Below are 18606 nucleotides of genomic sequence, written 5' to 3'. Positions count from 1 at the left end.
CTTTTTTTTCCGAACATGACTCGTCACCGTAACAGCTGCCACGGCGTAAATATCGACATCTGCTATTTGGATTTTATTTTTATTTTTTTTATCCAGGCTCCATCTGGATATGAAATTCTCTCTATTTAGCAAAAAGAAAAGCAGAGATTCAAATACGATTGTCAATTCATGCTGAAACACAATAAACGCATGATACACACATCCTTATTCATTTATTTGTTTACTTTGATCGTTTGAGTTGTGATAGAGGAAGTAGGGCGAATCATAAATTCCTGTTAGATTTCCCAGTATGTTATCTAAAGAAGTGATTACAGAAGCTTTATGTTCTTAGAAATGTTCAAAATGTGTGCTCAATGTTGAAAATCCTGAATATATTTTACTGAAAGACAATTGTGCTGTTAGTCATACCCGGAATGTGTTGAATGTTTACTGCGCTTATACACTCACTATATGATGTTTTCTATGAAAAATAAAATCTTCCTGGTTTTGGGCAATATTACAGTTTGTGATCATTTCTCTCAGACAGATCTCAAGGGTTTTAACCAACAAAAACGGGAGCCAGGAAATTGTGCTCGAAGGCTGCTGCAGATTTTAATTTGACCTTAGCAGTCTCCTTATTCCCCAATCTTGGTTACCAAGGCATCCGGGAGGAATTGAACAATTAGTATGACAGAGCCTCTGGCGTCATATGAAGGTGTGAGCTGTTTCCAGCTACTTCCTAGCTGACACAGGCAGGTGCACTGTGGGGCAGACCTCTAAAAATAGGAGCGTGTGAGACTTTGGCGTGCCAATAAGAGTCCAGCTCTTACCGATCCACCAATTTACTACCTGAAAATGTTATTATTATTTTTTTTCTGCTTTTCATTTATCAGTTTTTCTGTCGTCACCTTAAAAAGATATGTTATGATGTGAGCTGAAATATGTTCAGCTTCTGGGCAGTGATGACAGTTTGATCAGTAAACACAAGACTGAGAGATCAATCTAAAAACAACTTGCAGTGAGAGAGATCAATACACACGTGGTCATGTTGGGAATCAGAGCTCATCTTAAGCAGTTTCTTGTGCAGTCTATTCTGAGAAGCTCCTATATGCTTCCACACCGGTTTGTATTTATAGACTACTGTATCTTACTCAGGGGGCATGCTGTATGTCAAAGTGCTACTGCATCTATTTTTTAAGTGCAGGAAGATCTTATTTTTTAAGAATCATTCATCCCTACGACTCAGCATACTAAAAGGCAGTCTGGGCTTTGATTCAAAGGCGGATACATGCATAGAGATTAAAATCCTTATGGTTCAAAAGATCAGTTAGAAAAAAATGAAAAAAGATTAATATAGTGGGTTAGTAGCTTGAATGAAGGTTACATGCATCAGATTAACCGAAAAGAAATTAGGCCTTGAAAAAAAAAACATTAGAAAATTGGGTGGGTGTGTGGAGAAAAAATATTTTAACGGCAAAACTTAAATAGAGGAAGGGCAGAATTTTTTTTACCGATGGCACGTTTGAAGCTAAATGTTTACACTGCATGCCACAGCATAACATAACATAACCGCAACGCCTCTGGCTGAATTCCATCTAAGCATGTCATACATCCCCCATCCACCCTCCATTTCAAGTCTGCCTCTGCCGTGGAAAAAAAAAAAAAAGATTTCAGTACTATAAAACCTAATTTTTGACACCGTTTATGGCTAGCATTTACTGCGCTAAAGACTTTATTTACACAATAATTGCCTCTTTATATAGTTGTTAGTGGCGGAGTCCGCCATTCCCACAGGCATCGAAAAGGAAATACAAGTAGAGCTACAGCAATTTATAAAGTTTATGAAGACACAAAGTTGCCTGACCTGTTTTCTGCCCCCAGCAATGTCATTACCAAGGATTAAGTTGGAAACTTGGAAACTTTTTGCTGGGTGGCAGCAGGGTTCAGTCTGTCTTGGGGTTACTCTTGATCAAAAATATAACGAATCAGAATACAGCAGAATGACCGACACACCCATCTCTTTTGCATTTGCTCGACTTTGATTTGTTGCCCACTTGCCCCAGGACCGTCTGCTGGCCTGGCGGGTTGCTGCTTCCCACCGCCATCGCTCATGCCAGCACGACTGCTGCAGGTGCCATTCTGAGGCTCTGTGCCTGGCCGAATGTCAAAGACTATATATGTGTGTGTGTGTTGAAGCACGTGTGCGAGTGTGTTCATTTTGAGCACCCAGTGGCGGGGAGCAGCAGGTGAGTGAGGAGTGTGATTACAGAACTCAGTGGGAAGAGGCGGGTCTTTGGCAGGTCTGGCTGAAGATTGAGGAACTCGCCCGAGTGCATGCTGGGAAAATATCAGCAGTAGTGACCTGTGCCATAGTCGGTGCAACCTTTGCATCAATCACACTCAAGGTGGAACACAGACACAGACGAGAGGCATAAAATATTCATAAATGTCTCTCTAACTGCGATATCTGTCTCTCAGTTTTGTCGCCTTTTCATAACACAACCCGACTGGTCGGCTAGCGGATGAAATTAGTATAAACTGCAGGTGTGACGCGTCGTGTGCCGTGACTTCTTACCGTTTCCCCCTCTTGCCCTGCCGTCCCATTCATGGGTGGTGTCACTTCCACTTCCACGCTGGAGCTGTTTGGAAGGTTCTTGTCTGTGGGAAGTTAGAAGAATAATTCAAGTGAAAAGCTTTGAGGAACAAAAGTCAGTGCCTCACATAGACACGAGAGTTATGACGAGGAGACAGGTGGGAGACGCTTTTTTTTAAAAAGAAATTTAAAATTTAATGGCATTGTTAAAACTTTGGCTCAATATAAAATCAGTTCCATTTCTCTTTTTTTGTATTTGGGTGGTAAGAAAGTGACGACGAGTGAAGTAAGAATCACAGGCTCTTTGGAGACTCCCTTTAACACTGAATGTGAGGATCAAATCGCGCTCCCTGTGTACGGACAAGTACATGCACGTCGAAGGCTGTGTTCGTTATCCATCTCCCTCATCATATCCTAGTGGCTGATATGACTCCATTTCTTTTGATGCTAGACTTACTTGACGGCCTTTATTAAAATACACAGAGCCGAGAGCCGTGTAATCAGACGACAAAATTATAATTGTGGTGGAAATTGCTTTAATCCAAGTGTGGTCGTCACAATTAGAAAGATTGTCAGATAGATGATGTGATTTAATCGCCCGACACATGACCTTACTCCCTTGATTGGATGCTGTGATAGTTTAGGACAGATTAAGACGGGATATGAATCGCATGCATCACACACTGAACTACACTGACAGTACACGGTAGATGAAATATATGATATGAGGCCTGAAAAGAAAAGTACGCTGTGACTACTACCAGTCATGCATTTTGATTAAGATGGTAATATGTTAATGTGGCGCTGTTAGCATAATTTTGCCTTGTGGATAAACATCTATGTCTCGCTTTGATTCTGATGCTGTGACTACACAGTGGCCATGAAAGCGCTTCCTCTGGCCTCCTGTTTGTCCTTTGGTCCAGCGCTCTTTGAAGTGAAAAACACATAAATTACACTTGGCAGTGACTGTGATTGATTTAAATACTGCTTGAAGACAACACTTGCAATCAATTTGACAGTTCTTGATAATGTCATGCTTGTTTAACATCGGATGTGATGCTCATTAACTATTTCAATGGGCAATCCTAATGACTAATATAAGGAACATGAAGCCGGGTAACGCCTACTTATATTAGTATGGTGAATTTAAAGCTGAAGTTAACTGATTAGTTTAGAGACCTGAAACAGTATTTTCTTTAATCTGAACAAAAACATATACACCGTGTTCCAAATTATTATGCACAACGTTGAGTTTCAAGACATTTTATATGTTGTAAAGAATAAAAAAATGGTCATTTGTTGAATTTGCAGCATTAGGAGGTCATAAATTAAAACAAAACAAAACATCTTAATAGGTCAAGTTACAGGTTAACATAGAACCATCACCTTCACAATTCTTGCATCCATTGAACTTGTGAGTTCTTGGAGATTTTCTGCTTTAATGTCTTTAGGATGTCAGAATAGCCTCCCAGAGCTGCTGCTTGGATGTCAACTGCCTCCCACCCTCATAGATCTTTTGCTTGATGATGCTCCGAAGGTCCTCAATAGGGTTGAGGTCAGGGGAAGATGGGGGTCACACCATGAGTTTCTCTCCGTTTATACCCATAGCAGCCAATGACCCAGAGGTATTCTTTGCAGCATGAGATGGTGCATTGTCATGCATAAAGATGATTTTGCTACGGAAGGCACGGTTCTTCTTTTTGTACCACGGAAGAAAGTGGTCAGTCAGAAACTCTACATACTTTGCAGAGGTCATTTTCACACCGTCAGGGACCCTAAAGGGGCCTACCAGCTCTCTCCCCATGATTCCAGCCCCATCACCTCCTTGCTGATGTCTCAGCCTTGTTGGGACATGGTGGCCATTCACCAACCATCCATTACTCCATCCATCTGGACCATCTAGGGTTGCACGGCACTCATCCGTAAACAAAACTGTTTGAAAATTAGTCTTCATGTATTCCTGAATCCACAGGAACCGTTTCTGCTTGTGAGCATTGTTTAGGGGTGGCCGAATAGTAGGTTTATGCACACTTGCAAACTTCTTGACGATCCTACACCTTGAGGTTCACATGGCTTCAAATACCTGTTTGCTGCTTTGCAATGGCATTTTAGCAGCTGCTCTCTTAATCCTATGAATGTGGCAGAAACCTTCCTTATTTTACCTTTGTCTGCACGAACCCACTTTCGGGAAATATCCAATGTTTTCATACCTTGTCCAAGGTAGTGCACAATTTCACGCAGAGTGATCCTTTTTCTTTCCCATATTGCTTGAAACCTGTGACATGCTTAATAATGTGGAACATTAAGTAGTTTTCCTTTGATTGGGCTCACCTGGATTGATTTCAGTGATCCAAAGAGCCCTGAGACACAATACCATCCATGAGTTTAATTGAAAAACAAAAACAAAAAATGTTTATGACACCTAAATCCAATTTGCATAATAATTTGGAACACGGTGTAATGTTATTTTTAGACTTAAGGTTTTGTGCAGATTAAACAAATGATATGTTAGTTAGTGAGCTTTAGAGGTGTTCTAGTTAAAGCAATAAGCTGTTCATCCAGGGTAGACGCACCGAGTGTAAACAAGAATCAAAACTAGCATACAGAGAAGCACAGATCCTAAAGTGCTGAAGATTTTTATACTGTTACTAGGTTAAGGGGGGGGGGGTGGGGGGGGGGGGTTATGCACAGGGTGGCCTCAGTGCATCATCGAGCCAGCTTTTGGACCGCCAAAAAAATCTGGGACCAAAAATTGGTGAAAAACTGTTTTAACCTCTAACTCCACATTTCAGGAATATATCGTTTAAAGTCTTTTCACAAGTTTCCAGCAACTATTTTACAACATATTTATTGTATTTTCAAAGAAATCTCAGAATTGCCTTTACAAGGACTTTAAAGAACTTTTTACCTGAACGGCTTGCTACTCCATTGGCCTTCTCACTGTCCTCTACTTGGCATTTCTTTTTCGCAATCTTGTGAAGGATGGATGCCTTCTCTCGGAATTTACCTGCAAAAGAATCACCGCAATTGTTAAACGCAGTACAGAGAGCTGCCTACCCGCAGCATCTTCAAAACCTCTCGGCCTCATCCCAGTCAGAGCTCCTTCGTTGTCACCTTTGACCCCATATGGGTCACATTTCAAAAGCACAGTGCACACAGGGTGGTGGCTTGACACAAAACTGCCGCTCAGACAACATCGAGTCAATATGACGTAGCATATCATATACTGATGATCCTGCAATGTCCTGGTCCTTGGTGGAGGAAAAGCCAGCAGGGAGGGAATCTCTTGTGAAGAGATCTGCCTTCTGGAGGTCAGATCCGCTCCTGTTCTCGTTCAGTTCTCAGATCAGATCAGAAACTCACAAGAGATGTCAGAGGCCAGCGGGGAACTAAAAGCAACCAAAGGTTTAGCAGGGGACAGCATCACAGCCTATCAAAAATAACAAATGTATAGGTTTAAGATGTAATATTTTATTAGGACGCATCTGATTTTACCATTATTGTAGCTACTGCAGCATCACTTGTACTGGAGTGCATGTAAGAGACATCTACTAGCAAGAGAATTCAATCAGTATTTTAAAAAATCACTGGTAGTGGTGACTATATTTTTGCTAACGATAACTTTTATTGATTCAATTCCACTCATACTGGAAATGCGATGCTGTGACGCAGTAGGCTGAACTGAAACCAGTCGTCAATTGAACAACACGACCTTGTGACTTATGTAAGCAGCGTGCCCTCTTGACATTACAGACAACAGTGGCTCAAACAAGGCAATTCTGTGATGACTGGTGATGACTGGCCGCCGGCTTGTGGAACAATGACTTTCCACAAAATCCCCATAGTCTGAAATCCCCCAACGACACACACATGAACAACAACACAGCACTGAGACGAGAGAAAAAAACATGGTTACAAATGCACAGAAATTATGTAGTGCAGGTTTTTATGTTCCCATGTGATGCAAATTATATTTTTAAGATTTGATGGTTATGCAGGCTGGGCAACTGTGTTGTAAGAAATGTTGTCTCATCTTTGGTGCAACAACGGCACGGAAATTGGTGAAGATTTACTTTCGTAACCCTGAATGGGTAAATTCTTATTACACACAAAGGCCCAAAATACAACCACACACGTACACAGGGCTTAGAAACATGCAAATGTGGAGAGATGGTGCAGTGAGAGGCTGCCACGTAGCAGCAGTTAGGAGTTTGGTGCCTTGTTCAAGTGAACTGGCACCTCTCCTGCTACCAGTCCACACTGTATGTGACCCATGCTGGACTTGAACCAGCCACCCTCCGGTTCCCAAGTCTCTACAGACACCACATATGTATCCATATCTACTTCCGCTGACTTCCTGTGTGTCAGGATGCATGCACGCCCTGTCTACTTCTAAATCAGCCCATTGCAATCAATATAAAAAGATTTTCTTTTTTTTTTCTTTTTAAGAGGGCATGGCTGATTTGTCAGTGCTTGACACAGTGATGCGTCAATACATACTCCACCCAACCATGTCAACACTGTCTGTGACCTTCTGGCAAAAATCATTATCCAACCCAAGTCACCGCCGGGCTTCCTCCCCGTCTCCCCTGTCTCGCTCTACATTTCACGCATCGGGTCGCTTGTGTTTTTCCTCACTCATCTGTCTTTGACAAACACCATCTTTCTCTCACTTTGTCGTTTTATTGTTTGGCAATGCACTGCCACTCCCCTCTATCTCTCTCTCTCTCTTTTGGACACACACACATGCACACAAAGACACACACACACACGTACTGTACATCTTCACAAGATGGCATCACACCCATCTCTCCTTTGACGTTACTCACCTTTAGTAGTCATTGTCAGTTGGTAACAGTGGTGAGTTTGCACTTGTCTGTGTTGGTTTACAGTATGCAAATGTGTGTGCAAGATCATTGTGTATACTTGGGTAGTGGGGTTGGGCTTTCTCCTGGAGGTATTCCAAGGAAATTCTTCAGTGTTCAAGGAAACCACACACTAACTTTAAAAATATTTCCACATACGTAAACCTACTAAGGCAGGGAGCAATTACTACAGACGAAAGGGTTTAAAGTTGTCGGATAACATACAGAAAGGTTGAAATGCATCATTCTTATGCCTTCTTAGGCTGATTATTATTTTACTTTAAACCTAAATGCAGATACTGCAAGGGATATCGACTAAAAAAAAAATCATTTTGATTATTTACAGCCTGTAGTTTAGGAATTAAATGCACCTGAACTTTTGCTCTGATCAGTATTTTGTTTAAATCAATGAAATATGACAATTTACATTTAATGTCTTATCCAGTCATGTGGAATCACAGTGAATTACAAAAGATATCAATTCATCAAGACAAGAGCATGGAAAAGAATCAATAAGCATATTTTAGCTTAAGCCAAATGCTACGATTCACTTCATATAGCTTTCTAGTTTTGTATTATTAGTTGTGTCGTATTTTTTCTTTGGCACAATACTTTTTAAACTAATAAAAGAATTCAGTTTCAGGTCTTTTTGACAAAATATGTAGTTACTGCGATTTGCCTTCCCAGGATGTGGTTTGAAATTGCATTATTCTTTTGCTCTAAGGGAAAATGAAAACTAAACCTTTAAAGTTCTATCAAGGTGTATGAATCAAAATGAGCACAAAGACAAAATTTTAAATTAGACAAACTAAGCAACATCAAGTCAGTTTTCTTAATTAAATGACTGTCTTTCAGTCTTTTGTCTGTCTGTGCGGGATGAGAAAAATGTTTCCTGGGACGTCCATTTATGGTGCACAGATTGTCAGAACCACCCAATTTGCATAATGATGAAGCAATTGCAGAGTCTTTAAGAATAACCAGCCCTTCGCTAGTTGCCGTTAGACAGCCGTTCATTTTCCCTGTCAGCTCTGCTGGTTACGCAACCACCAGGCCGATGAGTCACTCCGGGTTTGTTGAATTCAGCAACGTGCGTCTTACGTGTGTGCACCCGCTGCTGGTGCAAGTGGAACCTCCGAGTGAGCTCTGAGACGCGGATGATGTATTTCTTAGAGACGCAGATGGGTAACAGGGCCAACGAAAAACAGAAAAGGAAAAAACAAAAGAAGAAGACTCTGTGCTTTGTGTTCTCTGCGTGTGTGGCATGGGATGGTATGCTGTGCATTTGTGTGTGTGTGTTTGTGTGCGATTTTACCAGCCTGCATTATAATACATGTCCTAAAATTTGACCAAGAATCCAAAGAAGAAGCAGTGGCTTTCTTAAAGAATCAAACATGAACAACATATGACTGCATTTTTCTCGGTTTCTTTCAAATACCTTGTTAATAAGTAGAATAATCCATAGAAACACTACACACAGTAACACACAATATGTATGTACATATTCTGTGGGCAGAAATCAAAAATAAGCCAAAAATAAAAATGAGACTAAAATGTAAATAAAATAAAAAAAACAATGGCAGGGCTACCATGATTTGCACTTATGTCAGTGAAATCTCAGAGAGGTTGTCAAACTTAAAATCCAAAACTGTGCAAACTGTATGTCACAAGCAAACAAACAAAAAAATGGGGGTTGGAGGTGCTGTTTCATGATAAAGATGGAGAAAAACCAAGAGGGATGACAGAAGCTGACTCAAAGAATCAAATGAAAACTTTCAGGCTTACCTTCCTCAGTCATTGAGTGATAATATTTTAGTTTCCCATAAGTCCCAAGCTCTACAACATCACAGCAAAAGACAAGGGTAAGGCAACGAACACACAGAGAAAAGGAAAAGAGTGAACATGACAGAACAAGACAGGCCCGCTGGTTCTACATCACATACTGTACAAACACTCACACGGGCACAAGGAGTGACATACAGAAAGACAGGCAAGTCTCTCCAAGTTATCACTGCATAAGTGCAAAACAATGCGGCAAGGGTTGAATTACAAATAAGATACATTATAGTATTACAGTAGCTCAGTCTGCCAATGGCGCAGGTTAGAGGGCTAATAGAGAAGATTTGCTAGATTTAGAGAAGGGGAGGGGCGGTCAATAGACTTGAAAAAAACAATATAAGGTTCATACAAAGATATATTTAAAACAAACAAACAAACAGAACAGAAAAAGTCAGAAGAGAATTTACTGGGTCAACATGCAACAAAAAGATGAGTCCTCCTCTCCTCTGCACACAAGCTTATTCAAAGGCTTGATGATTCAGCGTTTTATTTCCACAATGAAACCCGAACAATTAATTCGATTCCCTTACTGTAGCAGTTCTACAGTAAATAGACGGTCAGCACATCTGCATGATGAATTAGCCGGGAATTCAAACCTGCAGCAACAGCTGAACGTGAAGCAGCAGAACAGAAGACACCGGACCACGAGGCACTACCTCCCACACTGCACTTTGTCTTGGAAAAGAACTCGCTGCTTGGAGCTCTTTCAACAATAATAACTAATGGAATGAGAAATTCGTTTTTAGCGTCGCTCTCCATACATAGTTTTTTTGGCCAGATACTAGTAGAGCTGCTACAAATAAATGAAAAATATATCTCGGGTTGTTGCAATGTGCTGAGGTTTATAGCAAAATGAGTGAACAACAGTATTTTCTCATTTGTACATTAAGTAATTAGTTATATTTCATAAGTAGAAAATACAGTGCCCACATGAGAGGCTCAGTTTACCCAAATTATACACAAAAAAACCCCACCATGCAACATCGCTTAGTTCTTTAAAGTTATACAAGAAGCTTTTGTTTTATTTGGTCAGGTGACAAGTTTTCATTGGGACTACTTTCGGTTATGAAAATGATTGGCAGCAATGGCATTTAAAGCAAATGCAAAACTATCTGGATGATTGGATACCACTGAAGTGTGTCTATATAACTATACAATCATGTGCAAACTGCTTTGATCAGCACTGCCTGGTTTTATTGGAGTTTCATGAGTTGAGCTGTCAATCATAAGTTAACCACAAATCATCTGTTTTATCTAAATGGGAGTGTCATTTACAAAATGGACACCATGTTACCAAGTTGAGAAATTTTTCAATTACGTTCGAAACGCGCTTCATTTTGCAGCCAGTGAAATCACCCCCTGCTGGCCATTAGAACAAATTCAGCTTTAAGGCACTTTGGCAGTGGCTTCGCTTCTCAGACCCAGAAGCTCTGTTCACTAATTAAATACCTTGAATGCTCTACACTGCCATTTTGGCGAGGTCTCTTGTAGAAGAGATAATTTATGTCAAGAGACTTCCTGGTTCAATAAAGTTTAAGTAAATTAAATATGTTTTTTTTTGTCATTTGAGTAAACCGACCCATTAACTCTCTCTCAAGCACAGATTTCTAGTTGTCTAGTGTACATGCCCACAAAATCCACGTGCACTCACACCAATATCCAACTACTACGCTCGCATGTGAGAGGATTTTGGTGCGAATCTCATGCCAAATGTGAGACTTGGCAGCTCCGACAACACAGTCTAATGAGATGAAAACACATCCCACTGCAGAGTGTCTTGCTCATCTGCTGCACTCCCGAACAAGTGCCTCAATCCCATATGATTAGGCGATGTGGGTTTGAAGTGCGCTATCACTGTGAGGCCTCCCTCTAACTGAGGCTGCTCTGAGGCCAATTAACCCACGACACAATCACTGCCCGCACAGTTGTCTGTTTTGACCTCTGCAACCAGAGAACGAGGGAGGCTTGTTGTTGTTGTTTACCATGGGCCCTCTTGTCCTTGTGGTGTGACCTCTAAACCTCTGGTGAGCTGTGTGCTCGAGTGTGCGCTCGAGTGTGTGTGTGTGTCTGCACGTGTGTGTGCATGCCTGCTCTGTCTGCTGGGGGTTGGGGTGTCAGGGAAAACTCAGTCTGTGCTGGAGCAAAAAGGCTTTTAACATTGATTCTTTCACCCACCCGGCACAGGGTAAGCACAGAGGGCAGATGTCAGAGATGTGGTTGGAGGGATGATGGGTTGAGGTATGAGTATCTATCAAAATAAAATTAAGGGGGGGCGATTTTTTAATGCTGTATTTGTTACGTAGATGTGGGGTTGTCTCTATGAACATATTTGTCTCTTTAATATAAAACTGGAGCCAACATCTTATCTTATCTTAGCATGGCACAAATACTGGAAACACGGCAAAACAGCTGAGCTCATTTTTGTTTCATTACGATGCAAATACGGTATATTATTTTTTACATTTTGCAAAACACGTCAAGATGCAAACATTTCAACATATGCCTCATGTCATCTAGATGTCGACGGTGTATGTACTCTGTTGCTAATAATGACGTAAAGAACAGTGTCGCACAAAAAAATAAATAAATAACGTACAGCAGAATATCAATATACAATATCTGCATAAGTGGAAAACATTTCCGTTGCGCAAGAGGTGGGAGGTCACTGACAGAAAGTGCATTATTGAACCATATGATCGATGGGGCACTGGGTCACCACACAGACAGTGCTGCAGGCGGGGGGTTGCCTGGATGAATGGATTTACCCCTCACACTAAATGTCTGTTCAAAAAATGGATAGTCATAGTATAGAAAAATCTGAATTTAGGTTTTCTTTACTGCAATTATAGCCTCGTGAAATGATGTACAAACACAAACTCCATTTGATTTCATTGTGTCTGCATCGATAACGTCCAACGAAACAGTTGGCCCCCACATCCTCTTTCATCTCACCAGATTACCTAACCAGCGTACTGTCTGCCAACGTGGTTGTATCATGGTTTACCCGAATGACCTTGTCCCTCTATGCTCAGCCTTTGGTACGACGTCTGCTCAATAACAATGGCCTAACATCAACAAAGATATCCAAGGCCACATTGGCACTGGTGAGCGATCTTTCCAGTCTATCTCCGCGAGATAATGATCTGTAGGAAAGCATCTGATGAGATCGCTGGTCTGTGCCGCCATATTTATGGCGCTGCACTAAATCACCACAGAGCAGCGACGTAAGCACAGCTGCATTGTGATTCTATTTTAGATCTGGTATATTATTGTTAAAATAGTATACATCTTACAGATTCAACACTACTTTATGGTCTGTGGTCATACAATCGCCCATCTTCCTCCACACTCAGGTCATCTTCAGTTATAGATGTGCACAGAGTTCAGATCTCGGTGTGATAAATCTTATTGAAGGGCTTGAGCCAAAGGCATGCACGCAGCCTGAATTCTGAGTGCTGTTTTGGGAGGCTTGTTTCTGCCATCCACTGAGAGCTCAGACAGTAGAGTGAGAGCCACTCTGGCCTTATCCCTCCCTGTCTCACTTTGTAGTTCAATATTTGATGCCACTCCTAAGTGATATTGTTTGTAGCTCCACAATGATGGAAAAAAGAGATGCGGAACTTACTGTACCAGACTATTACAATGTTTTCTCTCTGACGAAAAACATTGAGGATTAAAGGCCTATTATTAAACTGAAGGACATTCACGATAACAAGAACAAGAAAGCTGTTGTTCTTGAACATAATTTGGATGCTGAATAAACATTTACTGTATCTCTCTAGGAGCATGTAACTACTTAAAACGACAATAGTTTGGTGGGAACAGCTAATTGTAAAAGGCTATAGAGCGAAACTAATATTTTATTGACTGTGAGTCCTGATGAAAGACAGAGAAACAGCTGACAACTTTTCTCTATCTGTCCAATATGCAAATTCACGAACTAAGCATAATATCAGCAAGTTGAAAGACCTAGAACCTTCATACACCACTGGCTTGTTTAGCTAAATGTCTGCAGGGTAAAGCACCTGGAGGACAACACGGACAGGAAAAACCCAAATTACTCCTTTTGGGCTTCTGCCTGTCTCACAGAGAGCAATAATACAAAGCGAGAACTAAAAAAGGAGGTCAAAAGAGGAGAGAGAGGATTAGGGACAATGGGGAAAACAATGCAGAAATGGTTACAGAGGGTTTCCAGGGAGAATACATCCACAGAAGAAAAATGAGATATTTGAAGGAGAGAGTCTGCAGGGATGGACAGTACAGAATTGACATACAGTACAGCGGCGCTTGGGAAATGTATACATAGGGGACACGTTGGGCAAGAGAGTTGTCCCCAGGCTGTTGGAATGAGAACAAACAGATTTTTTTTGGGAGGAGGGATACAGAAATTAGAGGAGTAACTCACCAGAGTCAGCAAATTCTGAGGGGACAGTAGAAGAAAGAGAGATAGGAAGACAGAAACAGAGAAAAGATAAATCCAGGTGATATTTAGTGTGATTGCCCACATTAAATCATTGATAGGTATTATTCCAAGATAAGAAAAGCCAATTATATTTTGCTGGTGAAATAATTTGATATTTTGGGAAATGTGCTGAGAGCTAGGTGAGAAGCTTGATATCACTTTGTCCGTCCACTAAATATGAAATTAAGGCCAGGGATCGCATAGCTTAGCTTAGCGCAACCACTGGAAGCAGAGGGAAACGGTTAGCCTTGTGCTGTCCAAAGGCAAGAAAATCCATTTAACACCTCTAAAGCTACCCAATTATAACACCATATTTTGCTTGTTTAATCCATACAAACACTGAAGTATAAAAATGAAGTTGCAGATTCCAATAAGTTAAAAAAAAAAAACACAATTAGCCTATAGCTTAGCCTAAAGACAACACAATTTGTGGTTTTAACACTGTAAGGATTAAACAAACAAGATATATGGATATAATTAGTGAGCTTTAGGTGCTATTAGGGGGATTCTCTTTGGATAAAGGTATCTCTTTCCACCTTTATGCTAAGCTAAGCTAAGACCCAGCTCACTCTAGCTCTATATAAGATATACAGTTGGCCCTCGCTATATCGCGGTTCACTTTTCGCTGACTCGCTGTTTCGCAGATTTTTTTCAGTGTAATTTTGCATGCTTTTTTTTTTACAGCGTACTGTACAGTATGAACGCGCATTGTGTTCTGCGTCCTGTTTAAGGGAGTACTGTACAAAATGCGTGTAAAAAGGTGTATAAAAGTGTGTGGTTAGGGGTTTTACGGCCTTAAAACATGTATAATAATTGTAAAACTTACTTCACGGATTTCGTTTATTGCGGGTTATTTTTAAAACGGATCCCCCGCGATAAACGAGGGACCACTGTAAGGAGTGGTATCAATCTTTTTATCTTAGTCTCAGCAAGTAAACTAATTTCTCAAAACGTCAAAGTATTCCTTTCAGAGAGACACACAAGCATGGGGACACACTTACAAACATTAACCAAGGTTTTTTTTTCCCCTCCATAAATGTTCAAAAGCTTGCCCACACTTCAAGTTGCCTTGACCAAAACCTGGCCATCTTTGCAAAGAGTAAACCTCTTCCTGCTGCATTAAACCACTAGGTGAAAAGATGATGTTTGGTCAGCCACAATACAGATCAAATACTGTAGGAGGAAAGGAGCGAAGAGTCAGAAGAGTGTTTAAGCCATGAAAAACCCTAAAAACACAGACACATACAGACACACAGAGACACACACACACAAACCTCTACCTCTAAAAGTCTAACAAGTGAAAGGTATCCAGTTCCCAGCACTAGCAAAACAACCTCAGACCTTCTTTCAGCTCGGAAATGCGGATGATTATTTTGAGAAATATCTATGAAAAATGTATGGATGGAGCCCTGCCAGCTCCCCTCGGCCCAGCTGAGCTACACTTAAAGCCTAAGAGCACACAAGGACAAGCAGCACAGCCTCCGTCTTTGATGGGTGCACCTGTTTGTCTCTCTCCACGCTACGAGCTTCACCAGCAAAACGCTCCTTTGCATTTATGATATCAGTAAATGTGCACGGAGCACAGTCGCTCCGAATGGGGCCGACTTTTATTGGGCCTTTACAGTAATGGATCAATGAAATGATTTAACGCATTAAACAAATTGGGCATGTTATGATTGCATTTTAAAATGTTCTCGGGACCAATATCATCGTAATATGATCACTGGAGCGTGTCAAAACTTCTGACGTGCTACATGGAAATTTCAAACTATATTCAAATTAAACAAAGTGTTTCTTTTGTTCTCTGTAGTAATTAATTCAATCCTCAAGTCGTGCAACACTGTAGTTGTTGTTTCACTGCATTCATTTCCAGGCAGTAATTTGCCAAAAGTCTGGTGTAACATCTTTTCTGCTCCATTTGTACTCAAGCAAGAGTTAAATTAATTCTGACATGACATTTTTTGATGCTTGGTCGTGTTTAAAACCTGAATTTTTAAACGTACAATCCAGTCAAGTCTTCGTGCCCTCAAACATGCAATAAATATTTTAGTCTACCATCATCTATGCAAGTCAGATGCCTCTAAGAAGACCAAAAGACAAATGGTTTTACAAGGAGTGGCAGGGTGGTGAATGTATAACCCTCTCTCATACATATATGACTGTCCATACAGACCTCTATTTCCCCAGCAGGCTAAGATTTACATTAATCGCTGAGATGGGAAGATGAATACACTCAGAGATGGGATGCCTTGGATTCAGTGTACGACAACGAGTTGATGCATGTTAATGGGCACTTTAAGGTCCGCCTCGGCGCAGCTTAATAATCTTTCCTGAGCTGACTCATTCTAGGTTTGGCTTTCAAGGAATGTACAGTCATTTCGAAAAAAAGATAAAATGCCTCTTCATTCCTGAGCAGACGTCTGCACATCCATCCAGAGGGTAAATATTTAGTCAGGACATTGTTTTATGCAGATAAGTGACTGTGAAAGTGTTTTTTTGTAAAATAAACTTAAATAAATAAATTAAGCAATCAGCATACACTGTAAATACATTTCCATGAAAACTAAAAAGGAAAAGGGAATAAAAACAGGAATTAGTTTCAACATTAATATTCATTTCTACGGATTACAATTCATCACACCATGAGAAACTACTTTCACATCCAATTCAAAGACCTTTACGAAAGCTAAACATGAAGACACTCTAATAACAGATTCTTTAGACCCTCCCCAAACCACTCTTTGCTCCCCATTAATGTGAATTTTTTTTCCCCTTCATCTTTTTGTGGTGGGTTGAGAATGGGATGACACTGCACCCCCCCTCCCCCTCCCGGCGTATTAACATATTCATCCCCTGCGCCGAGCACTGACACCACCGTTTTACATTTCCTTTAGCTAAGCTAATAGGCCTTCGTCTTGGATTAAAGGAAAATGATCTTCCACCTCAGCTGTGCTCTGACACCAAGCTCACCTTGTCTCACACGGACTATTTTGTTTTAAAGAGGGATCAATTCATTCTAGGCATATAGAGGATAAAGAAGCATTTCCAAATGTTAATGGTGGAGACACTGGATTTAAAGAGGTACATAACATGAACAACTGTGGAATTAATAACTTTAGAGGATTCTTGGTTTTGTTATTCATAGCCAAGAATGTGAGCTCAAATCTGGGGAATCGGATGTGCTCATCATATACAGCAGTTTTCTTCCAGCGATGGTCTTGGTTTCCGTACATCTGTGCTATATACCCTGCACGTTAGAGACTTCCAAATGATAAACCCATCCTTGAAGACTAGTGTTGTCTAACTGTCTCACCTTCACTTAAAGGGTCCAACGTGTGAATCATCAGCTGGAAAATGCTGTTCCTCATCAAGCTGTTGTGCAGGGAGGCGGAACTACCCCCCCTCTGAAGCCGAGGCCTGGCCTGTGAGAGGAGAAACAAGGTGTCAATCAAACATCCCTGCTGCCCTGGCTGGAGATGTTCGGAGATGTTTATTACAAGCAAAAGAAATGTGTTTTACCAACAACTGTTTCTTATAAAGCGCATATGCTGATATTAACATGACTTGTAAGCACTTTACTAGAGCCATTTCTAATCCAAGCTGTTTGGAATAATCCTCTTTTGCATAAAACCTCTAAGCGGAACCTGCAACCCAGTAAAAATTATCATAAAATGCCTCAGCTTCTTAAAAAATAACTCCCATGGGTTAAGACAGACGTTCACAGTTCACGTGGCGTGCTCTTTCTCCCAAAACAACCCTCGCCAAGGTCAATCCTGCAGTTGAAGCTGAACTGGAGAACTGTGGGAAATTAGGCACCGTTGCAAGCGGCAGCTGTTTGGAGAGTGTCCCCCTTTGGCTGCCCACAGGTGATGCGTAGGCACAGGAGGTGTCAGGCGCTAATTCACAGGCCCATATGGGTGTGAGCGGGAGGCAAGGGAGACATGAAGACTGGCAAGGCTTGTGTAAGATGTGGCTTCCTGGTGTGACCCTGAAGACTCCTTGTTTTATCTTCTTCCTTTGCAATCTGGATGAAAACTAAACACTGTGGTGTGCTTTTTAGACGTGTACAAACATTAAAAGAGTCTTCGGTTTTCTAAACACATGCTCCTTCCTCGATTGTCTTTTGCACGCCGCGTACAAAATGTATCCGTTGCAAAAGGGCTTCAGAAAACAGACGGAGCTACTCTCTGCACACGGGGAGGCTGAAGGTTAGAGATAACAGTGTACATGGTGGGAGAAACACAAGTTACACTATTACATCTACACAGAAACAGGGACAAACACAGAAGCAGACGGGAAGAGTGTCAATCAGACAGGACCTACCGACAACTTGCCGTCATCCTCTGGCGCCCCAGGACTTGCCTTCTCATCCAACACAGAGAGAAGAAGTAGTAAAAGGGGGGAGAGGGAGAGAAAGAGAAAACAGGACAAAGATGTGAAGCATGCCGCACACAACCACACAGACGAGATGAAAAGACGACAGAGAGAGACATTACAGTGACGGCGATGACTGACTGTGATGGAAGTGGACAAGACTTGAGGGACAGATTCCTCCCCACTGCTGTGCCCGCCTACTGTGTCAGTCACAAGCTGAGCAAGATTGGATTGTCTCCTTGAATTTCCTTGAAATTCATTCAAAAAATGTCACTTCAATTTCACTTATTTGTGTCGACTCATGTCAGAATTTCTGGCTCATCATGGTACACGCTAAAAATAGATTAACGGGGGACAGAGCCAAAAAAAGGAGAGAAAAAAAAATTGTTTGACATTTTGGGAAATAAACTTATTACATTATATGTTCTTGCCAAGAGATGATATGATTAATACCACTATGATGCCTATTGTGTGGTTACAGCCAGAGCCTTAGCTTA

The 18606-nt window shown here is 41.1% G+C and overlaps 1 protein-coding gene across 10 annotated transcripts in view; it reads right to left on the bottom strand.

The window, feature by feature from the left end:
• Positions 1–18606, bottom strand: part of slc24a2 (solute carrier family 24 member 2) — a 43827-nt gene that overhangs the window by 7811 nt on the left and 17410 nt on the right. For 4 of the 10 annotated variants that reach the window (XM_019279411.2, XM_019279412.2, XM_019279413.2 and 1 more), the window contains exons 3-8: positions 18059–18106; positions 17049–17157; positions 13679–13693; positions 9220–9270; positions 5481–5579; positions 2555–2637 (exon numbers count right to left, since the gene is read on the bottom strand). In XM_019279411.2, coding sequence (XP_019134956.1) covers positions 2555–2637; positions 5481–5579; positions 9220–9270; positions 13679–13693; positions 17049–17157; positions 18059–18106 — 405 coding nt within the window. The remainder of the gene's footprint in view (positions 1–2554; positions 2638–5480; positions 5580–9219; positions 9271–13678; positions 13694–17048; positions 17158–18058; positions 18107–18606) is intronic. The other 6 variants (XM_019279415.2, XM_019279417.2, XM_019279416.2 and 3 more) reach the window with 6 other exon arrangements.

Source organism: Larimichthys crocea, chromosome III (assembly GCF_000972845.2).
Source record: "Larimichthys crocea isolate SSNF chromosome III, L_crocea_2.0, whole genome shotgun sequence".
NCBI classification, from domain to species: Eukaryota; Metazoa; Chordata; class Actinopteri; family Sciaenidae; genus Larimichthys; species Larimichthys crocea.
This window is presented reverse-complemented; position numbering and strand designations above follow the sequence as displayed.